Below are 24328 nucleotides of genomic sequence, written 5' to 3' on the forward strand. Positions count from 1 at the left end.
GATTCAGCGTTACCACAACCCGGCTGCCAGGGCCTTACCTAACCCAGCCCGGGCCCCGTTTCGCGGCACAGGGCTGTGGGTGGGGTGTGCGGGACAAGCCCCGCGGGACCGCTTCGCTCGGGGACAGGGAGCAGCCAGGCGCCCCGCAGGCGGAGAGCCGGGGACAGGAGGGGCTGTGGAACCCGCGGAAGCCGCCCCGGCCGAAGGGGCTGAAGAGGCCGCGGGACTCGCGGCTGCAGTCGTGCCACGCGGGGCGCGGGTCACGCAGCGCCTCAGCCGTTCGGCGCTCGCCCTCCCTCCCGCTGACGGGGCGGAGCGAGAGGAGGCGGGGCCTCATTTGCATCTGCCCTTGGGTTGGCTGGGGCGCCTTGGGCCACCGGGGCGGGGAGAGCGGGAGCCCGGGATTGGCTGATGCGCGGTCCGGCGGCGCTGGGCGCGGCCGTCATGTAAGCCGCAGGGCGGCCCCGCCGCTTGTGTCTCAGTCGCTCGCAGCGGCTTCTGCGGCGGGAGGTGGCTTCGCCCTAGTGGCCCTCGCGCGCCGGTGACAATGCTGGACCACGAGCGCGGCTGGAGCGTGTCGTTCGCCGGCTGCGGCTTCCTGGGCGTCTACCACATCGGCGCCGCCACCTGCCTGCAGGAGCGCGCTCCCCACATCATCCGCGATGCCCGGCGCATCTACGGCGCCTCCGCCGGGGCGCTCGCCGGCGCCGTGCTCGTCGGAGGCGGCTCTCTGGGTCAGCGGCTCCGCCCTTCTGCACCGGCGGCGGTGGGGGGCCCGGCGGGCTGAGGGGGCTGAGGCGAGCCACTGCGCGTGCCGCGGAGCGGGCCTGCGGAAAGGGGCGGGCAGGGCCGGCGGCGGTGGAGGGCGGTTGCGGCACGGCTCCGGCTCCGGCCCCGGGGAGCGCCCCGGCCCGCCTCCGCCGGCGTTGCTGCGGGCTGGCGGAGACAGCCGGGGGGGTTGGCGGGGCCGGGCTGCCCCTCCCTGCGGGGCTGGCTCTTTCTCTCTCCTTCTCGTTTTCTTCCCCCAAAGAGGAACGTGACCCCTTCTATGAAATTAAATCCTAATGGGTTATATGGCCCTGTAGGTGCCGGGCTGTCTTTTTCTGTTCCCTTACGTCTCATCCCGTGCACATACTTCCTCCGAGTAAAATACAAATCGTGTGTTTCCTTGAGGGTGGGGGAAGAGGCAGGTGGTAAAGCTAGCGTGCGTTCACCTTGGATGGATATTTAGCAACCTCCCGGGCCCAAGAAATGATCTTGCTGATGCCTCTTCTAATTTCAATGCTTGTGTGGCCAAACGGTTGGAGTTTACTACCGCAGGTACAGGGACAGATATGTGTGTCCGTCTAAGGAGTTCCTGTGCCTCCTGGCCTCACAGTTGCAAATACCAGGTTGATGACAACTTCTCTTACCTTTGTGCAAAGTGGAGGAATTGAAAGCTGTTGGGGGAGCGGGAGGTAGCTGAATCCGAACACCCTTCAGAGCAAGCAGACTAACCCTGTCATCAGTCTGAAACAAGATACTGAGACTTTATTGGGAAATAGTAAATACGTCTCCTCTGTAGTTACCTTTGCACGTGAAGCTTCAGTTAGCTTTAGCGTGCTTCCTCTAAAGCTTCTCCTTTCTTGGGGTAAGGCTAAGAGAGTTTAGGTCAGGGCTTAGGTTAGCTTTAACATACTTTTCCTCTTTAATCTGTGCACAGTGTATATTGCATAGGACATTTAGGTATGTGATCAGAAAACAGTGGATTGATTAAAATCACTGATTTTAATTGCAATTTAAGTAATAGAGTTAATCCTGTTTTGTATTTGTACTGTATATTTTTTATAAGATGTTAGCTTGTAACTAAATATAGTCTCTCTTGTGAGATAAGCACTTACTGGCTAACGTTAGGAAAAGGATACCTTACTTTCACCTATTTAGGGCTCATGAGAACCTAAATATACATTTATCTAGTAAATTAGACATGATACACATGAAAGCAGCTTGATGAAAGTAAAATATCAAGGTGTTCAAGATAGTGTCTAGAATGCAGTTAAAAAAAGAAATGCCTGGAAATCTGAAAATTATTTCCCTTTTAAACCAGAGAGATGCACTGAATAAAAGCTTGTCTAGTTCATGACTCAACACTGATTGTTTCTGTTAATGGTACCGTTAACAGGTTTAGAACCAGAAGATTCTGTAAATTCACATTTAATCTTACAGATAAAGAAGGAAAACAATGACAGCTTATTTGGAATTTGGAGAGGGTTTGGATTTTGCTGTTAAATTTCTGAGGGAACATTTCACCGACTAAAACAAACAGAAGTTCTCTGTACAGTCAAGAGCATAATGCTGTGAAATGCTTGTCCCTGCTGCTTAGCCACTGATCTCTATCACATGCGCTTAATTTCTTCAAAGCTTTAGCTATAAATTTGTGCTACTTAAACTTTTTAATTTAACATTGCTATAATGTCCTAATATAACACACTTCACTTACTATGAGCATAATACCAGCTTTTAAAAGAAATATTTATCCACAACAACTATTTTAGAACTTACCCAGTTTTAAGTCATTGTAAATGATTTAAGAAGGAAGCTGCTTTAAATATTTGAAGTGCTCTTAAGCTCAAAAAAAATATGTTGTTTACCTGAAAGTCTGTGTTATTAACAGCATTTAAAATTTTTAGTGTTTTAATAATTGAGACTTGCAGACTTCAAATTATTCCCTTGTCTTTCCCTTCTCAGAGGCCAACTGAGATTTTTGCTTTTCTCTAATAGAATAGCTAGTACATGTACAATCACTGCCCAACATATTGTATTTCATGGGCAAGTATGTTTCTTCTGGAAACCTTTAAAAAAAAAAAAAGCCACTTGGGAACGTTGGAAGACAATTCAAAACCAGCCACATTCTAAACTCTCTGAATCATTATAAATTCTTCAAACTAAGAAGGTATTCCCATGTTAATTCTAGATCTTTTTAGATATAGAATTTAGATTCTATATCTTTATCTGTTTAACAAAAAAATTTTGTTAATTTTTTGTGTGTTTGTGTGAAAGCAGAGGATTGTAAATAAGCTCTAAAGAAACACTATGTGATCTAATAATTGATATATTTCATTAGTTTGTGTTGTATGCCTCCCTTACATTGATATACTTTAATACACAGTATTTGTTATGTTTGCAGTTGTGGTAAGTCCCACATGTTTTCACAGTTGCATTTCCCTGTGGGAAGACAGAGCCAGACTCTTGTCAGAGATGGGTAGTGGAAGGATAAGAGGCAGCAGACACAAGCTGGAACATGGCAAATTCTGATTAGGTATAAGGAAAAAAAAATTACCATGAGGGTGGCAAAATACTGGAACAGGAGCCCAGAGAGGTTGTGGGACCTCCATCCTTGGAGGTGTTCAAGGCTTGACTGGGTCCAGCCCGAATTAGTATGCTTATTGTGTGTGTATATGTATCAATGAGGTTTTTGACTAAAATTGATGGGCATATTTCATCTCTTACAGGTTTGTAGCTGGATGTTTTAAATAAAGGCTTTTCTCTGTGCATCATGTTACCTGTTGGACAGGCAAACTGAGAGTCTGTAGAATTTCAAGTTTGAATAAATGTAAACATTAGCCATTGATTGGATGGAAAAAAAAAAAAGGACTGAGGAAGAACTTTCCTTCACTGAATTTGGGGGAAGGTCAAAGGAGAAGCTTAGAGGTGACTGGTCTTTTGAGGATGAAGTGCATTCCAGGCAATTACAAACTGGAACTGTTAAGGTGCGGTCCTCTTATTAGATCTTCCCCAATGGATGTCTTGGAGATCTGGTATTTCAGTGGCGATGTGGTCATCCGTTCTAGCGGGCACTAAAGAGAACAGGTTTAGTGGGGGCTGTAAATATGATGTCAAGTTTTACTCTGTGGGAAACAAGTTAATAGTTAACCATTACAGATAGGACTATAGAAATACAGCTGGAAATACAGAAATAAATTAGAAACAATTAAAACTTAGCAGGAACATTAATTTCTTTAGGTCTCTTGCATTTCAAAAAAACAGATGTACCAAAGTCTGCCTAGAATCCCAGCCTGACTTGAGCTCTAGCCCTCTGTCCCTTTCTGTTGTCATGGACAGAGAAGATCCCATTTGAGAATACACCAGCCTAAAGGTATTTTAGTCCTGTTGAGGAAGGAAGGGAGAAAGAAAAGAAGTTGGAATACTTTGAAGTCTGTTGAGTTAATAATGAACAGCTTTTTAAATTTTCATTGTTTTAATATCACATACTCTTGGGTAGATGCAATACATTCTTTTTTCTGCCTAGGAGCCCTTCTCATATTTAAAATAGGTTACAATAAACAAAATATGTAAACTTTTGTTCTTTGTTCCCCCTTTAAACTACCTCAAATGTAGAAATTCTTGTATGTGGAAGAGATGGGTAAATGGTGAATTCAAATTTCATTTTGATGGGCAGCTATTTTCTGAAAGGAAGTTGAAATGAGAGAAGTTCAAATCTAAACTGTAAGAGGTCATCAGTTTTGCATGCCTTTCATGGGGTATGTAAAGTGAGCTGATATTTGGTGACTTTTTTTTTTTTTACAGTGAGAGAGAAATAATCACAACACAAGGTTAGTAGAGGGCAGTTTGACTCCCCCCCCCCCCCCCCCCCCCCCCCGTAGAAACAGGCCTGCAGTGCAAATGAGCGCAGTTGTTACCATGCTTCAAACATAAGTAATAGCCTGAGCTTCAATTTCACAGGATGCTAGCTAGAACAGCAGGGTCAAGACCTGGCAGAGAAGCATCTGAGAGAGAGCATGTGCACTTGTTTGCTCATGTGTCCATCCACCCAGTGCTCTTGGTCTGTTTTTTTAGAACAAACAATTTACTTGCTTGGTGCCTAAGTTTCAAAAAGGTACTTATTTTGCAAAAGGAAATTAATGCATGCATTAAGACTGCTGTTCCCCAGACAGAGTTCTGCTAGTTCAGTATCTGAAACTCCTGCAACATGCCCGATTTCTTTCTTTAGAAAGTTTAGAAGATTGAACATTGCTAAATTAGTTTAATAAAATAAAAAAAAAGGGAGGTGGTGATTTATGTCTGAGTGCATAAAAAATAGAACTGCTAAAACTGTCTATATAACTGCTTTTGGAAATAACTTTTTCACTGCCAGAATATGTCTTGTGCTGCTTTTTTAGTTGCAGTTAAAATGCGTTTTACTAACATAAGCATATATTTGACTATGAACAGTGAGCTGTCTAAATAATTTGCTGTTTTCTGGGGTGGGAGGTGGGGTCAGGCTACTGGTGTCAGTGGATTCGTGTCCCAAGGCTTCACTCTGCAAGGGTGAATTAGAAACAATTGTAGTGGTAAAAATGGAGTATGTCTGATACCTCAGGTTTTTTTTAGATACTCTTTTGAAATAAACTCTTGGTTTACTATGTTAAGAATGAGAAAAGTTTAGGTATTGCTATTTGAGGGGAAAAAATAGTGTTGTAGAAAGATAATAGTTTTTGGAAATTAATCTGAACTCAAAGGTTTAAGCAAAGTTGTTTCAAGTGCACTTTTCACATTTGAGTTGGTAAGCTGAATCCTATCTATTCTAGAAAGAGTCTATGTAAGTTAAAGTGTGCAAGTTCTGAAAATATTTTTAGATGACCTTGTAGGATATCACTCAGGTTAATAACCTGTTACTTTGACCTTCCTCCTCACCCCCTTGCCTCTACCTAAAGTTGACAAGCTTATCAGGCAATTTCCTCAAAGTATGCCCTGGGGAAACATGACATTAAAATTTCAAACAAAACATTGCAGGTGGATGAGCTGCTGTTATTACTATGGCTAGGTGTGTGGTTGTTAAAATGATTTTTAGAGCAATCGTGTCTTCTGTAGTGGTTTGATCTAGTTGCCAAATGCTGATTTAATCGGAGGAAAAAATTATTATATGTCTGTTACATATTGGTAAAAATGCACCTATTTAGGTGGAGACCTATACGAGAGGTGTTACAGATCTCCTTTGCATTCCTTACTCACTGCTTTAAAAACTTCCCTCCTGAAATTCCTTACCACAAATTTGCATTTAATGCTCCCTTTATTATGTTTATATGTAAATGAAGATAAACGGTGCCCTGAAGCCTTAAGTTTGGTTGAAGTCCAACAAGTGTTACCAGTCATGATGAACCCAGTTGCTGTGCTTCAGCAGACATACTGTGGACCTTAAATCTGTGCATCATATGCTGTAGGTCTCTATGGATGTTGCATATGAAATATGTCCCTGCATGCATGCTTATGGAAGGTCACTCATCTTTGTTTTTTCTTAAAGAACGTGTTTCTGGAGGGCGTAATTCCTAACAGAAGCATGTTAATGGGTATTTTACACCTACAGTCTACATATAAATAACATAGAAGTAACTTGGTGGTTGGGTCTTCACCATGAGTTCTATTTGAAAGTCTAAAGTGACTCCCCCCCCTCCCCAAAAACACTTAAACTCTGTTAAACACTAGTGGACAGTTATTTTATCTGTTAAAAAGCTCTTGAATTTTCATGCTAGCAATTGGAGAGAAAAGGTGGAGCTCTAGATATGCTTTATTACTGGAAGCGTGGGGGTGTTCTTTTTGACATATCTTCTGTTGTTAAATTAAATGTGTTTTATTTTCAGCTCAGGCTTGTGCAGATGTTCTGGCATTAGCCAAAGAAGCTAGAAAGCGAAATCTTGGTCCTCTTCATCCTTCCTTTAATGTGATAAAGATAATAAGAGATGGACTAATGAGAAATCTTCCAGAAAACACTCACCAGTTGTCATCGGGCAGACTGTGTATTTCACTAACCAGAGTATCAGATGGTAAAAATGCATTGATATCTAATTTTAACTCTAAAGAAGAAGTTGTCCAGGTATGTTTGGTTTAAAAAGTTTCTGTAATCCTAAGTCTATTTAACATCATCCATTGGATTTAATTTTAAACATTTTGGGATATTGTGACTTTGACAGTATTTTAAAGATGAATTCAAGCTTCATTATGCTAACATCACTTATTAGTTTTCCTAGTCAATGTATTTCTAAACTGTTTTAGTGAGTAGGTGCGAGGGATCAATCTTGAAAAGGATAAATGCCTTTAAAGTGCAGCGTATCTAATGAAAGTATATCCTTCATGAATAAGATTTTTTTTAAGGTCATTACTATAAAAGCAGTGATCAAGAAACAGTCAAAAATAGCTTTTTAAAATTGTTAATAGCAGTTGTAAAGCTAGTTTAATATGATCCCAGAATGTTGATATTTGTGTCCCCAGTTAGCTACTTTGGTCACTCAGAAAATGTATAGCTTGAGTAAATGATCATAAAAACTTCCTTGCTAACTAGCATTTCTAGAAATGGTCTTTTAGTGAGTCTTATATTTTTTTTTTTTAGATGGAGTGTGGTTGCGTTCTAAAAAATGTGGAATACCCTCATCCTGTTTAAAATAATGCTTGATAATACCTTTTTCCCCCCTTCTTTTTATTCAAGTGTAATTGCTGGGGATTTTTTGGTTGTTTGCTTGGTTGTTTTTGCTAACATCTAAAGAGACAAAGATAAATGATAATTTCAATAACAGAAGAGTTACCATTTAATTTATATGGTCTCATTTTCCTACAGGCTTTAATCTGTAGTTCATTTGTCCCTATTTATTGTGGCCTAATTCCACCATCATTTAGAGGTGTGGTAAGTCTCTATTGTTAAGATCTAAAAATAGTTCTAGCTATTCTGAAAGTATTAAGAGACAATGTGTATGTTGTTTTGGTTATCCTAATGTAAAATAAATGCCTTCATCTAGCTTCTAGTACTGTAGCTGTATGTTACAACTTCTCAAAAGAGCAAGGAAACACTAAATGTGTGGAAGATCTGTTATGTATGTTTCTTCTCCACCCTACAAAACACACATGTGCATTGTTCTCTTAAATTTCTAGCTTGCTGATGCAGTTGTTAAAAGAGGGTATTCTAAGCTAGCACGTATTTAATTTCAGGATAAATATTTATTGAAGAAAGTGATGCTCATCCACCTGCACAAAATTCTAGGAAGGGTCACTTATACTTGTTTGTTTCAAAAAAACCCCAAAACCAACAAACCGAAAAACCAAAAACTTAGTAAGATACTTTATTGTGTATCTTTGTGTTCTTGCTGTAGGTAGATCTAGCTTAATATTGGATTAAAATTCCATGTTCAGTGAGATATAAATAAAGCTTTTTAATGTCTTCTGTCATTTGTATTCAGTGTAAGAAAGGTTGCTTTTTAAAGTTAAAGTGTCAGTATATTAGCCTGTTCTATTACTTCACAGGAACTGTTGGTTACAAAACCTCTTAATACTTAATGGCTGTACTGGGTTTTCTAAAACCCCCATTAAAGGGGCAGCAACTGCAGAAAAGTTAGTATAGTTTGTTTTAAGTGTTTTAATTAACAGGTCTGGAAGCAGAAATGCACTTCAAATCAAGGCAGTGACTTCATGGCTTTTTGTTATAGTGTTGTATTAACTTGCATTTGCTTTCCTTCCAACTTTTTGGTGCTCCTTACACAAGGAGAGGGGAAGAATATTGAAAGAAAACTCAAAACATCTATAACAGTGGTTGATTACAGCCTGTTCTCAAGGCAATCTGGAAATGCTGAAAGGTCAAGGATAGGCATGAAATGTATTTTCTTCATGCTGAAATTTAAGCAAAAGTGATTAGAACTACATAGGGATTTTTCTTTATCTGTACTTCTAAACCTTGTATGTCTCCTTAAACTCTTCCAGATTAAAGGTGTTATGAAAACAGGACGTTGGACTGAATCCAAGGTTTAGGTGGATCCAGGCTAATCTGGCTATTCAGTTCTTGTCACCAGACAACAATGTTATTTTAAAAGGCTTAGTTCAGAGTACAGAAACATACAAGCGATGCTTTATTTGGCCCTATTTTGAGGGAAGGGGAAGGAAGGAATCACTGTCCACTTTTGATCTTTGCAGTTATTTTGATATGATTTTAATGCTTAGGAGGCATTTGTGATGTAACTTGGTAAGAATACAGTTGCATATGCTTGGCATGACCCCTGTAGGGCTTAAACACAGCAGAATGTCAGGTATGTGAACTTTGTAGCATCTTGCTGTTTACTGGTTTAGTGCTTCATGCATGAATACTTTAAAACAAAGGCTTAAGGATAACTTTCAATAGGTATATCTACCAGCTGTGAAGCTTTTTTGGTGTGATAGGGTTTGTTTGGGTTTTTTTTTACCCCTTTCAAATACGGCGATGGTTTTAGATTAAAAAATTACTAAGGGGAACAGATAGGCAGAAACTCCAAATAATTAAACCCATTTACCTCTGTAGAACAGTGATTCAGATGCATACTTCCACCTTTTAATGATTTCATGAGAAAGCTGCATGCTATGGCTCCTCCTTTGCCAAACCTGTTGTATTGTACTTGACACTTCCACAAAGGACTTGATGATTGTTTGTCTACTTTAGTGATTGCATTATACACCTATAGGAATTCTGTCAATAGCTGCATGCTGCTGGGTCTAAAGAGCATCCAAGAAAGCTGACAGGTAGGAGCAGGCTGCTCTAGAAGAGCATGTTGGATAAATTGCTCTGAGCTGTCCTCTTCCTAATTCCTAAATTGTCTCTCAGAATGGTCAGGGAGTGAGTATCAAGCCAGATGCAATTGATGATCTAGGTTGCTCTTGCTCAAATCACCTGCTCTGTTGCATTTACATTTTACAAGGACCTACAGGTTACATCTCTTGCCTAGTTAGGAAGAAGGAAAAGGCATCCACTAAGTCAGCAAAGCTGGTGGTCTTGTGCCGCTGTCAGAACAAAGTGGCTACGATTGGCCCCACTGGAAAGATGGCTGTTGTGAGTGAGTGGAGGAGTTATCTTTAGCCATAGCAGCTGCTGCACTGTAGATTAGTTACGCTGATACAGAACTCTGCAGTTCTTGGATCTGGACGTATCTGAGATGGTGATACACTAAAACTACAGAAATGGGCAATTCAACATAAGGGAGACAGAAGCCATTCCAGGTTATGCTTTTAAAATTGCATTCAAAGCAGAATAGATATCTGTGACTGTTGGCAAGGTTCCTGAAGCAGTGTCCATTTTTACTTGCAGCTTCTTTATGCCCAAGTATTTAAGATGCTTTTATATCAAATTCTAGTTAGAGTAATTTTAAGTAACTCTTATTCTAACTGAATGGTTTAGTATCGTGAAATTTGAGCATCAAAGTGTAGAGCTATTCTTTTAATCATATTCTTTCTAAAGAAGCACCCTGATAGCTCTTTGGTGCTCTCCTTTGAGGAAGAAGAGACAGTGGTGCTACTTTTTTCTCTGCATGTTGTGTAGGATTAGGATCTTTAAAACGGACTTGCTCTTTTTTAAATATATTAAAAAAAAAAAAAATCCCAAATAGAATACTCTTAGGCTGTCTATGGAACTATAGGTAGGAATGTTTTTTTTAACTGGCATTAGAGGACAAAGCATGCTACTCAAAATGTTTAGCCTGGGAGAATAGGCACTGTTCTGTTAGTCTTAAATGCTATTTAATTCTCGTGTGGGAAATCTGCTAGATAAAGTCTGAAAGGCTAAACACTGAAAATTTCTATTTCTGTTAATTTTTGTAGCGCTACGTGGATGGAGGAATCAGTGACAACTTACCTCACTATGAATCTAAGAATACCATCACAGTTTCGCCTTTCGCTGGGGAGTGTGATATCTGTCCAAAGGGGAATTCTGCCAATTTTCATGAAATGAATGTGACCAACACCAGCATTCAGCTCAGTTTGGGGAACCTTTATCGTTTAACACAAGCACTCTTTCCACCAGAACCTAAGGTAACTCACTGAATTCATGTAGTTACTAAAACATCTTTCCATATAAAAGCCTTGGTTTTGCAGAAAGCTACAGCATTTCATCTAGTCATATAAACTTTCCTGGTGACATTTCTCTTCTTGTTTCTATTTTTTTCATAGTCTATCTTCATTCTCCTTATTTTTAGTTTCTCTCAGACTAAAAATACATGCCCTGCTATTGTCTTTTAATATTTATTTAGGAATTAGCACATGATTCTTTCATTAAGTCAACACTGATAAATTAATAACTGTCAGTTTGTAGTCCTTTCATGTTTCCCTGTTAACCAGGTGCTTCAGAACTTAGCAGAAGTTCTAAAGCTTTGTGGTTTTCTAAAGTTCTCAACCAATACTTCGCACAGGCAAGCTGCCTGTAAATGTTGCTAAGCACTGTTAATTGCAGATCTGATGAGGGAAATGCTCTTGGATTGCCATTGTGAAAGCTGAAAAAATGAAAACAGACTGCCAATTGGCTTGGGATATACTACAGAGGAGAAGTAATGTTCCTGACTGCTATAGATACTCTTTTAAATTGAGGGGTTTTTGACCACTGGAAGAAAAATGTTAAATTCTACTTATGTAGGCTTTAATTTTTTTTATTTTTTTTTTTGTCTAGGACTACTGTGTAGGTGAGCTGGTGTTGCATCTGGTGAAAGATGTTTTCATATGGAAGACTAAGTCTGAGCTTGAGCATGAGAATTGCACAGCTGATGTTTCATAGTTTTGGGAATTGGGAAGCACTGGGAGGGAAGAAGGGGAATTGGCATACTCCAAGCCACCCTATTTCATTGTTGCTTGCATCTGCTGAAAGGCTTGTCAAAGAAATGAAAGAGGAGGAAATTCTTGTAAACTGTTAGAATGCTGTCCCTTTAGGTGAATTATTCAGTGCATCTGTAGTAGCTGAAAGATAATTCATATATGCATCATCACAGTAGACATATTAACCTGAATCTGTTGAATTATAGCAATTGTTAATGTAAATTTTTCTTACAAGAATGGAGGGTGGATGGAAGTGGCTTTTCATTTTGCAAACTGTTGATCTTAAGTTGAATGTCCTTTTATTTATCTGACTCATTTACCCTATGCTTGCAGGTACTAGGAGAGATCTGTGAGCAAGGATATTCAGATGCTCTTAAATTCTTGAAAGAGAATGGTATGTTAACACTTGTGAATAATTATCGATGATGTGGTCTTAACCTGAGTTTACAAAAAAAAGTGAGGGGGCTGTATGTAGCTAAGAAGGGGCTAGGTCTTTGAGGGTTTTTTTGAAGGGATCATGAGAAATTTAGTAGTTCTCACAGAAATAACATGGTTGTTGGAACTATTCACCTGAGGTAAGTTGTGCTGCCGTACAGAAATTGAACTTTTGGGTTTTTGTCAAATTTGTGTGAAGTGAATGTTAAGATATTGTTAAGTGAAATTACCAAAGAATTCCAGTTCTAGGGAAATTGTGTTACTTTTGCGTTAATCGTGAAGGATAGGAATAAGCTATTGTTTCCCACTCCTGTGTAATCTGTATCACCTCTTCTCTGCTATCATCCAAATGAACTTCTACGTAAAGCCTTATAGTCCACAACTGGGAGCTGGCTAACAACAGTATAAACTAGGTCACAGACAAACCCTTAGTCTGTATCTGGAAAGACTTAAGAAGAAACTGACTTGTAATGTAGCAGTTGTTGGGACCCAGATAAGTTTAGGAAGAAGAATTTAAAGTTGTTCTGCTCTACTCCTAGAATTCCAGTAACATATTTTATATTGAACATATTTCATATTGCTCTGCACGCTTTGAGACAAACAAGTTAAAGACAGTAACTTGATTTAGCATGAAGTTAACTGTGTGTTAAATATGCCTAGTCCCTGTAGTCTTTGGATGCAGAAGCAAATTGGTACTGGGTTGGATTAGAGGAATGGAAACTGAAATGTGGTGTTTGCACTATTACAGATGGTACCAGCTACAGTATTTTAATGCAGTCAGATTGATGTGCTTGCTGCTTATACTCTATTATAACTAAACTTTAAATATTCAAGTTTTCTTGGAACAAATTTCTTCACTGTTAAAGAATGTCACAGTTCTGCTTAAGAGTTTTTGATTTTCTAGTAATATTATTAAATATTTAACAAGAGTCCTGCTTTATACCTTTTACCAGGTGATTAAAAGCACAAGCTACACAAAGAGCCTATAACTTGTGGTTATCTGTGCTAAGATGGGTTCCGTTGCTGCACTGCACCCACATGTTTCCTGTGTGCATGTTTCCATTCTGATACTAATATCTGAGATTCCTTGCAGCTCTTTCTTGGTGTCTTCTCCCCATGTCCTCTGTGTATTGCATTATTGTCCTCTTCACACTACTGATCCTGTGAGCACCTTTGTTCTTATTCTTTCACAAGTTTGTCTTGCTTCAGGCTTAATCAGTGATAATTATAACTTAACAAGGAGATGCATAATGAATGAATTTGAGAAGGTTATTTCAACTGTAGGAAGTATTTTTCCCCATCTGTAACACTTCAGATAACTTTTTTTTAAATTCAGTGTATATTCTTTTGACATTTGTCTCAGGAGTAGTTGTAAGTAGGATACAGATTCTGTTGTATATAGGTATGGATTCTAGTCAAATTTGGTAGTCTTTATATATATATAAAACTTTGTAACGATTTTCCAGAAACCAAGTATAAACACCCTTCTTGTGTTCTTCACTTTGCTCATTATCTATGGCTTGTTTCTAAGGTAATTATCAATGCTACTTTTTAATTGGCACCAGTTTTGCAAGGCAACCAATGTTGATTTAGGTCTGTACTTTGGATAGATCTTAAAATGATATTGTACCTTACTTGCTTTCTGTCTAGGCCCTGTTGTAGCAATGCTCAGAGTACTCATGTCATACCTGCCATGTCAAATTTCCCAAATGTCTGATGTGGTTTAGGTGTTTTCTTTCAAATAAATCAGTTTTCTTCCTCTCCTTTAAATCATTTGCTTTCTTGCTGGAAAACAACTTTGGTAAATCACTGTGTGTTTCTGGTGCAGTTTTGGTTAATTGTTCACTTTTTCCTTTTCTTCAGAACCTGTTTTAAAGTAGGACCTAAACCTGCAAAAGAGCATTCATCAGTGTGATTAAATGTTTGTGGGATTCTAAGAGCAAGTGTATTTGACATTTGGTAGATAATGTTCCCTCAGGATGGGCCTTTGTACAGATACACAGACTGTAGGTACTGTACAGGTGCTCTGAAGACCTGTGGATCAAGCCTAAGTGGAAGCTCTTGACTCTTTCAGGTATTCTGAATGACTCAATTTATATCCACTTGTCCTTCACAAAAAGAAACCCTCACGAGGCTGTGCAACATGTTGACCATATGAAGACAAAAAATTTGACGGAAAATAACAGAGTAGAAGCTTTGAAAATGGAAGTACTTAATGATCAGCTGAAGCAAAATCCATGGCCTTTGGAGAAGAGCATATTTGAGAGTCTACCTCCTAGACTTCGTAAAGGTCTGTGCTTCAGACTGTTTCCTGTAACTTTGAATGGCAAACCTTGATTTCTTTTTTTTTCCCTGCTTACTCTCATAATTTGCATAAGATACTTTTTATTTAATCTTTTAACTGCCTGTGATATTAGAGACTAGCTCAACCCAAAAAAGCTCTTTAAGTACTTATTAAATGTGAACATGTACGTTTTGATTTAACTACAGAAATAAGATTGAATCAGGAGGAAAGAGCTATTTCCAACAGTGCAGGGTCATGAATTTGAATTCTCATTTGGTTTTGGATAAACTTTGTATGTGTGCAGTATTTTTGTAAGCGTGTATTTCACACCAAAGTTGAACCTCAAATGCAAACACTGGTTATCTCCATCTTATTTTTAAAACAGACTTCTGTAGGTTTCTAATTCTCTGGCTTTCCTGTCTTTTTAATAAGCTATTAACAGACCAAAACCACTTCTGATATTTCTTTAATCTATAACTTTTACCTAGGTGTTTCTGTGTATGCTGATGGGTATTTTCAAGATCTGAAACTTGTGTTCCCAGTGACCTAGGAGAACAAAACTGGAAGCGTGATATTTCTTACAACTATATGTAACAACTGGAATATGCAGAACTCTAGAATTTGAACAAATGCCATAGACTTTTAGAGTCTCTAACAAGACAGGAATGTTACCTAAAATACTTAAGTATTTTTGGAGAGGTGAACTTTACATCCTCTTATTATAAATTAATTTTTAGACTTACTGCTTAAAAGTTCTGGGTAATGCCTTTTGTCCCTGTGGCATGAGGCTGTGTTTCCCATATTTTAAAATAGTGTAGAGAAGGCTTATAGTAAGAGTGCCTTGAGATGAATTCTTTAGTTTTCTATCCTTATTCAGTAACACGTGATAATATTATCTGAAGATTGCCAAACTTTGATCAAATTATTTAAACTGTTTTCAAATAGTCTAACATCTTTTTAAAAAATAATTATTCTTAAGCGCTGCAGGAAGCTTGCAAAGAACAGAATGGATTCTACGCTCAGTTCTCTAAACTCTTCCCAATGCGGGTGATATCCTATCTGATGCTACCATATACGCTACCAGTGGAGTCCGCTTACTCTGTTGCTTTACGGTAAGGAACTTTTAATGAACCATTTTAGAATTATTACACTTTTGGAAATTTACTCATTGAGAGTTTATTCAGCGTTGTAGGCATTCTGGTACTTTAGAATTCTAAAGTGGTAGCTGTCAAAGACCATTATTTCTACCTACATAATACATCCTCCTAAAGCCTCTATAGTCTAAGGCTAGATAAATAAACATTAAGATTTCTAAACAATTTACTCCTATTACTAGTAGCTGTCTCGTAATTGCTTGAAAGAAGCACCCTTAGTTGTATTTTCCAGGAGCACATTCTTTATTACTATATTCTGTAGTCATATTTGAACTCTATCCGGATAGTTCTTGTGCTTCAGCTTCTTTCTGAAGACAGGAGTGAAATCCAGCATTTACTCACCATATAAATTTTCTACCCAAGTTTGTTTAGGTTGACTGAAAGTTGTGCTCTTGAAACAGGACTTAATTTTGCAAGTTTTTCAATTCTCATAAAGGAGAAATTATGCTAAATGAATGCACCGTGAACCCTAAACTTTGTGCCTGCGTGAGAGAATTCCAGTCCTTGAACAGCAGATGTCATTATTATCTTGAGAAAATACCTGAAAAATCAAATGTTCTGTAAATGGAACCACATAGAACTCTAGTAAAATATTTTGTTTGTGCCACTTAATGTAGCACTTCTGTGCCATTTTTTAGTGGGTGGGGAGGAAGCAAGTTTCAAAAGAATTTTAATGTGGGTTTTTGCCTCTTGTTCCCCTCTGATGTAACTGACTTCTGTTAAGAGCATCGTAAGGAAAAAACACATTTGTGACATTGTTCTGTTTCTGCCTTCTATTTGTTCTTCCACTGTGCTTTATTTTTATTCTTCCTTCCTCTCCCACCTAACTTTAAACTGACCAGAAAGTTCTCATCGCACCGATAGAGGTCTCAGAGACGGGAATTTTTTGTAGGCTTCCTAAACATTGGTCACGAACTGTAGAATGCACATACTGGTCAGCTGTTCAGTGTAGATCAGAGATGCAGTGGTCTGTGCTGCCCTTTTTCTTAGCTTGTAAAAAAGCGATGAGCGGACTAGATAGAGATGTAGAGAGGTTGGGAAGACCGAGAGACTTTGGTGGGGAAGTTAATTTGGGGACGGTGAAAGATAGGTTATTTTGTTGGATGTGATACGTAAGAATATAACACAGGTTGGATCTACTGATTACAAAACAAGTGTATTTTGGTTTTGATTGTAGGTTACTAAACTGGTTTCCTGACATGCCTGCTGACGTTCGATGGATGCAAGAACAGCTTTGTCGGATTGCTGGTACAGTTTATTCCCAGGCTAAAAGCAAGCTGTTCTGTACATCCAGGTAAAATGGAGTCCTGCTGTGTGCAAATGATGTTTAGAAATTCTCTCTCTTTTTGTTAGAGCTTTAAGTACTAATAAGTTTCTTTCTTAAAACAGGATTTAATAATTTTCTCAAAGGTAACACAAAACAGTTCTCACTGCTTCTAATCTTTAACATTGTTTAAGTATATTTTCTGGTGCTTCTTGTTTATAACTGATCAATGACTGCTACATATTGTAGATGAAGAGGTGTTGCCTGTTGGTAGGCTTATGCTTTTTGGGGAGAGGGGTAGGTTATGGAGCAGGTATTGGACTGAGAAGAGAGAGCTTGTTTCTTCTCTGCTCCACAGTAGCTGGAGCAATCAGGAAGAAAAGATGAGGAGAAGGTTGCTTGAGATGTTCTAAATCAGATTGTCGTGGTTTAGGCCCAGCCGGTAGCTGGGTGCCACGCGGCCGCTCACTCACCCCTCCCCCAGCGGGATGGAAGAGGAGAAGTCTAACAAAAGGCTTGGGTCGAGATAAGGACAGGGGGAGATCACTCGCTAATTACCGTCAGGAGCAAAACAGACTGAATGTAGAGAGGAGATTCATCTAATTTATTACTAGGCAAAACAGAGTAGAGCAATGAGAAAATACAATCAAGTCTTAAAACACCTCCCCCCACCCCTCCCATCTTCTCGGGCTCAACTTCACTCCCGGCTTCAACCTCCTCCCCCCTCAGCGGCACAAGGGGGCAGGGAATGGGGGTTGCGGTCAGTTCAGCACACATTGTCTCTGCCACTTCTTTGTCCTCAGGGGGAGGACTCCTCTCAACATTCCCCTGCTCCAACATGGAGTCTCTCCCACGGGCTACAGTCCTTCACAAACCGCTCCAGCGTAGTCTCTCCCACAGGGTGCAGACCTTCAGGAGCAGACTGCTCCAGCGTGGGGTCTCTCCCACAGGGTGCAGACCTTCAGGAGCAAACTGCTCCAGCGTGGGGTCTCTCCCACAGGGTCACAAGTCCTGCCAGCAAACCTGCCCTGGCGTGGGCTCCCCTCTTCACGGGTCTACCGGTCCGGCCCGGACTTGCTCCAGCGTGGGCTTCCCACGGGCCACAGCCTCCTTCAGGTGCCTCCACCTGCTCCAGCGTGGGGTCCTCCACGGGCTGCAGGTGGAATCTCTACACCCCCTCATCCTTCCTCCATGGGCTGCAGGGGGACAGCCTGCTTCACCATGGCCTTCACCACGGGCTGCAGGGGGATCTTTGCTCTGGTGTCTGGAGCACCTCCTCCCCCTCCTTCCTCACTGACCTTAGTGTCTGCAGAGTTTCTTACATCTTCTCGCTCCTCTCTCTGGTTGCAAAAACTTTTTTTTTTAACTCCTTTGTTTTCCTTCTTAAATATGTTATCACAGAGGCGCTGATTGGCTTGGCCTTGGCCAGGGGCGGGTCCATCTTGGAGCCGGCTGGCATTGGCTCTGTCAGACACAGGGGGAGCTTCTAGCAGCTTCTCACAGAAGCCACCCCTGTAGCCCCTCCCGCTACCAAAACCTTGCCACACAAAACCCAACACACGGATGTATCAGGTAGGAACTGGAAAACGTTGGGAGAAAGACTAGATTCTTAGGCGTCTGGACAGGAAAGGTTGTAAGAGTTAAAAAGTAGACAAATATGAAGGAGAGTCTTGTAAGAAGAATTAAAATAAGATGCATATGGAAGATTTTCAGGAACGTCTGTTTCCGTGGAAGAGAAACCTCTATTCTAACCTGGTTGTAACTAAGTTCATTATGCTTCTCTTATCAATCTGGTGTGAGATTTAGCCTTTCAGACTTTACTTCTGTTAAACGTTGTAGCATTATGTGTATGGAAGAATTGGTGATAACAGCAGGAATCTAAGAATACCATTAACAGTTTCACTTTCTGCTGGGGAGTTTAGTATTTGCCTAGGGAGCTCTGCAGAAGTTCACAAAATGAATATGAAAAATATTCAGCTTAGATTTTCCTGCTAAAAAAATGGACTTGTTGCATGGCCATGACAGTAGTGCTAAAGCAGAAATACATAGACTCTCTCTGAGGTTCAAATGCTTGTAAATATGAAGTCTCCTAAGATTTGGTCTGAAAAAGCATAAATCCAGATTTCAGCAGAGTAGGTCATGTCTGTTTTACTGTAGTTTTTCTTGATTATTTCAACTCCTGGAGTTCCTGGTTAGGAGGTAGAAGAAGGGTGAGAGAAATTAACCTGAAAAGCTATCATGAGTGAACAGAGTTCTTAAATGTTTCATAAAAGCTTCCAAAAGATAGCTATAGCACTGGAGACTCCTAACTGCAGCAGTTATTTCAATTAAAGCATTGCCATGTTCTATATACAGCACACTTTTAAATTAAAACCAAAAATACCCTTTTATTTGAGCTAAGAGCTCTTGAGTTCTTGTCTTCCTGTTCTTAGTAATAAAGTTAGATAAGGAGGAAGATCAAAGATGCTCTTTTTTGCTCTGGTAATGCTGTACACTGACCCATCAGCAATGCAGGTTTGATATGTCTGAGAACAACTGCTTGATCCTACTTCCTTATAGGGAGTTTTGTCAGGTTCTGGATGGGCATCATGAAAGATCCGATGCACATGCTCCATCCCTTAGAAGTATGGAGTAGTCAAACTCAACAGTTAAAGGTTCTGGCTTAATGGAAGACTTAATGAAGTTTACACTTGGGTTTCATTCCCCCTTTGGAAGTATTAAATGGTGGCTTTAATATTGGGTTGTAAAGATACTTTCTCTTACAATATTTGGTTTTATCCGGAATTCAGAAGCGTTTAAGTCCTGTATGCAAATAGCCTCTCTTCTCCCTTTCTGAAATCAGTTAAAGCCTTTTCTTGTTTAAGACTAGTTGGCTTTAGAGGCCATCTCTCTGAGCAGAAGTATAGTTCTTGGTATGTATTTGCTGTCATCCTGCTGTCATCCTACTGTCATCTCTTCAGTTATTTGATACCACAGGTAATCCAGTGTCTTTTTTCCCTTCTTATTGATATTTCTGACTCCTTTCCACAATAAATTTGGGCATAGTCACCTTCCTGCTTTTACCCTTATTTAGCAGCTTCTTGATGTTGCTCATATTCCAGCCTTACCAGTTGTGAGACTCTTTGTCTGAAATGGGTATTTGGAAGGCACAATATCGTAAGACTGTCTCAGATCTAACTTCTCAGAGGGGCTATTTGGTCATTGAGTCATGATTAACCAGAAAGGTTGTTTCTCTTCTTGTGGAAAGAGCAAGCTCTTGGCCATAAAACAGAACATGGTGGTCAGATGGCTTTTGCTGTATGCTTCTAGGATAGTGATCATAAAAGGTGATCACTTCAAGGTGATCAGCTCCCACTGAACTGTTTACACTGTTAAACGTCTAAGTTTTCTGAAGCCTTCGTTTAAGTGGATTTCCTCTTCAGGTAGCTAGGTCCCAAGGCTCCATATGTAGAATCCTGCATTGTATTCTACAGGTGACTCTTTGTGGGCTTATACTTTATTTCAGCATCCAGCAAGAACTTTATGCTGCTTTTGCAGAAAGTAATCCCCACCACCACCTTTTTTTTTATGCTCTTCCCTTTGTCATCAGATGTAGCTTCTGTTTTGGAATCAAATTACATGAAAATTTGCGCTGTTGACAGTTTGCAAATTCTTTTAGGAAGCTTAACCTGGTGGATGGTATCTTCTAGTGCACCTAAACTTCAAGTATGGAAACGGGTGCTGAAGTATGGGTATGGCAAGCTGGGGTTTTTATGTGTGAGAGGGGGCGTTGCAGGTTTGGGTTTTTTCACCAAAAGCACTGTTAGGGAGGAGAGAGAACTTTAAAGAAAAAACTGGGTATTCCTGGTGACAAGTTCAGTTCTTCAGTTTCCTGTTTCTCAAATTGGAAAAGACTAACCTGGTGATTCAGGTGTTGTTTTAGAGTGGAGGAAAGTTCTGTTCTAGCTATTTAGGTTGGTGATAATTAGCTGGTTGTAAAGTGGAATGCAGAGACTGCATTTGGGAAGTTGAACAGCTACATTTGCTACTCAACTTGTAAATGTTGAGACTATTCTTGTTAACCTTCAGTTAGTGCTGTGATTGGTAAATCAGCAAATATTCCAAGTGAATAGCTAGAGGGAGATCAGAACTATTTAAGAGGTAATGTACAAACTGAGTCTACCCTTCTGAGCTCATCCCAACAGTATGACTTTTAGTGTAACTATTTTATACCTACTTCTTATACCTACTGTGTGAGGACAACACATAATGGCAGAGTGCCCCTCTTTTAGATAGGATGGCTTCAAGATCCTGTTCCTATTTCCCCATATCCTAACTCACTAAATGCGTTTAGAATTAACTATTTTCCTCTAGTGTTCTTCCTTATATGAAGATTCCCTGTCACTCATCTCAACAGTAGTAGAAATGTCATTGAAACACTAATAATCTTTTTCTTTTTTAAACAGGAAAGACAATTATGCATCACTGAGAAAATGTCAAACTGTCCCATCTACTATGGAATTTCATTCTTCATACTGCCACCTTAAAATGCCTCACTCTTCTGCGGACCTTGAAACCTGGCTCTGGGAATCCTCATGCTTCATGCACTCAGCTATGAAAAATGCTGCTGCTAACATGCAGGAGCATTCAGACTTAAACTCCTATCCTAATTTTCTCCCAAATTCTGATGAGTCTGGGTTGGAAATAGATTTTGACTCTTCCTCAGAGACAAGTTTCCAAACTGCTCCAGAGTATTAATTTGGAAGTAGATTCCAGAGTTTTCAAAATTCCAATTTGGCAGAGAAATTTAAATCCTAAAGGACTAAAGATCGCTTTGTTTATTGCCAATGAAAAATTATTTGTTTACAGCTTCCTGACAAATCTGCCTTGGAAATTCTACTGTTTTAAGGATTATAAAAACAGTGGCTGCTATACTAAGTAACAGACTACAATTCTGTCGAAGCACCGGCTCAGTCAACTGTAGTAAGACTTGTAGTAAACAGTGTCTCTCTGGAAATTTTTTTAAAAAATCTACTTTCACCATAAAAATGTAAATTCTGTAAACAGCTTGTTAGACAAACAAGCATCGATAACAAAAGCTTTTTAAAAATGTAATTCTTAACAATATTATGTGTTAGGATGACTTTTATAGCACTTAAATGAAACTGGTCTTCATAAAGGGAAATACACAAACAAGCTTTTTAGTGGCCTCCAGTGTCCGCTTGCCTTATATTTAAACATACTGCTGTGTTTATGGAAAAGTGGTCTGCACGAGATACTGTAGGGACAGTATTATTCTAGATGGCTGTATGTATTCCACAGTTCATATTACTTCTCCTCTATGGCTCTTTCCCTTTTCAGTACTTCAAGGGAAAAAGACATAAGAAATGGGACACGTTCCCCTGAAGTGTAAACAGGTACAGTTTCAGTGATTTTAAGAGGACTTCTTTTGTACTTAAGGGCTTAATACTTGACTAAGTATTGAAAAGTAGGTAAAATAGTGACTATGATTAGTATCAAACAGTAATTTGTGGAGGTGTTAAACTTTACAAAAGATGTTAACAAAAATCAATGTACAGCAAGAGATGGTTGATGTTTAGATCTTCTAATTGCTGCCCAATCATTCTCCTTCCTCCCCCCCCCCACCCCCCCCCAACTTAGAGTTTTTCCTTCTCTTCTTTCACTTCTCTCTTGCTAAAGGAGGGAAGAAAAAAGAGGTCCCTCCTGTCTCGGTGAGGTATGATTACCCAAAGGAAGTTTTCCAAGACCAATTGTTAGAAGCAGCAAACCTGTAAGTCTTAGTGGAAGTATCAATATCCAGGAAGCTGTGCAAAGGTCTTAGATAATGCGTTGAAAGTCAGCCAAATCACATCTGTATTGAGCGATGAACATTTTAAACACTTTCCACTACAAAGGTTCTGCATAATTTTAATAAAGACCATGCATTAGTGTATGAATACATGAGGAGAAGTAAAGAACTTTTCAGATTTACTACTCTTTTGATACTTTGTTTTCATGTCTTGTACAATTATTTTTTTTTTAAGGAAACAATGATGGCTTTAAAGTTGTTTGCGCATGTGTTTGGGGGCAGGTGTGTGACATGTGAAAGCTTCTCATTCAAGAATGTGAATTGCGTGCAAGTTGGGTGCAGCCCAGGGAGTAGATGCTTACTGAGAGTATCTTGTCCAAGGCGATGCAGTGATTAGGTTGTGATGCTCAGGAGGGGGAACTTCGGTATCCAGTAATCTGTCAAATAGCAAAATGTAGCATTTCTGAATTGGAGTGGCCTTTAAGCGGTTTCTCAGCTGTGATTTCCCTAAGCTTGAAGTGCTAAATTTTACAACATTATAATTGATTTTTAGAATGGTGGCGGACAGGGGAGAAGGTGTCAAGCTATTCACTTCCATACTACAGAAGACTGGTGCTATTTTACTTCAACTCTTTTTTGTTCGTTTCCTTTGTGTGTATATCTTCAAATTTGCAAGAAAAGGTGGAAATGTTACTCTAACTTACAATTAAAAGATACAAGATCTGTTTTATATTGTCTTTATTTATAACTTTAAACTTTCTATAATTTAATTTTATAATGTTCTGTGAAATGTTAGTTTTACCAGTATGTATTAAAATTTAAGCAGGAATGCCAAGTTTTACCTTCTTTCTATGTACTGGAATAGTTCCATTAACTACATTTAAATCAACCTTAACCACTTCTGTTGCGCACAGCTCCGATTTTGTCTCCTTTTTCTAAAATAAAAAGACAATCTCTTCTGTTACCACATTTCCTAAGCTTTCTTGAGTATACTTCTCCTAGTGTAAGTTAAATCAGAAGGTGTTAATGTCATTGAACATTTGAAAGATTTAATGGTTGCGTGGTGTATTTTAAGAGCAGTAACTTAGGTTTGAGAGATGCTTGTCTCCAGCTGGACCTGAAAGTCACCTTAATTTAAAACCTACTTTCTCTGCAATCCATTAGCTTACAAATAACTTCTTGTATTTAAACAGAAACAATTCAAAACCAGAGGAAGCTGTTGCTTGGGGCTGGAAGAAGAAAACCAACATTGTCTCATTCCTTAGTTAAAACTCAGTCATTTAGCACAGTACAGGTACCACTGCTAAACAACCGGTTTAAGTAATTTAAAACATTGTAATGTCAGTTTAAGATGACCGGTCTGATGTCATGGGATGCTGGGAGCTGTTGCTATGTCAATTCATGTCTTGTTGCCTGTCAGGCTTTAGATCATAGAATCATAGAATGGTTAGGGTTGGAAGGGACCTCAAAGATCATCTAGTTCCAACCCCCCTGCCATGGGCAGGGACACCCTCCACTAGACCACGTTGCCCAAAGCCCCATCCAACCTGGCCTTGAACACTTCCAGGGATGGGGCCTCCACAACCTCTCTGGGCAACCTGTTCCAGTACCTCACCACCCTCACAGTCAAGAATTTCTTTCTAACATCTAATCTAAATCTTCCCTCCTTCAGCTTAAGGGGGTTACCCCTTGTCCTATCTCACTTCATGCCCTTGTAAACAGTCCCTCACCATCTTTCCTGTAGGCCCCCTTCAGATACTGGAAGGCTGCTATAAGGTCTCCCTGGAGCCTTCTCTTCTCCAGGCTGAACAACCCCAACTCTCTCAGCCTGTCCTCAC

General features: G+C 39.7%; 1 protein-coding gene across 1 annotated transcript; it reads left to right on the forward strand.

The window, feature by feature from the left end:
* Positions 1–429: 429 nt before the first annotated feature.
* On the forward strand, positions 430–23459 carry LOC129212893 (1-acylglycerol-3-phosphate O-acyltransferase Pnpla3-like). Its single transcript, XM_054842088.1, has 9 exons — positions 430–734; positions 6618–6850; positions 7589–7654; positions 10582–10791; positions 11899–11959; positions 14075–14290; positions 15264–15396; positions 16616–16732; positions 21148–23459. The coding sequence occupies exons 1-9, from the start codon at positions 548–550 to the stop codon at positions 21437–21439; spliced, it is 1515 nt and encodes a 504-aa protein (XP_054698063.1). The 5' UTR covers positions 430–547; the 3' UTR covers positions 21440–23459.
* The last annotated feature ends 869 nt before the right edge of the window (positions 23460–24328 follow it).

The sequence above is a fragment of the Grus americana genome, chromosome 1, assembly GCF_028858705.1.
Source record: "Grus americana isolate bGruAme1 chromosome 1, bGruAme1.mat, whole genome shotgun sequence".
In the NCBI taxonomy this organism is placed as follows: Eukaryota; Metazoa; Chordata; class Aves; order Gruiformes; family Gruidae; genus Grus; species Grus americana.

Bases quoted from the DNA above. Each gene is read 5' to 3' on its own strand.
- LOC129212893 (XM_054842088.1), top strand. From the start codon at position 548: ATGCTGGACCACGAGCGCGGCTGGAGCGTGTCGTTCGCCGGCTGCGGC. The intron at 7,655-10,581 runs GTAAGTCTCTAT...TAATTTTTGTAG, and splicing joins CACCATCATTTAGAGGTGTG to CGCTACGTGGATGGAGGAAT. The intron at 10,792-11,898 runs GTAACTCACTGA...CTATGCTTGCAG, and splicing joins TCTTTCCACCAGAACCTAAG to GTACTAGGAGAGATCTGTGA.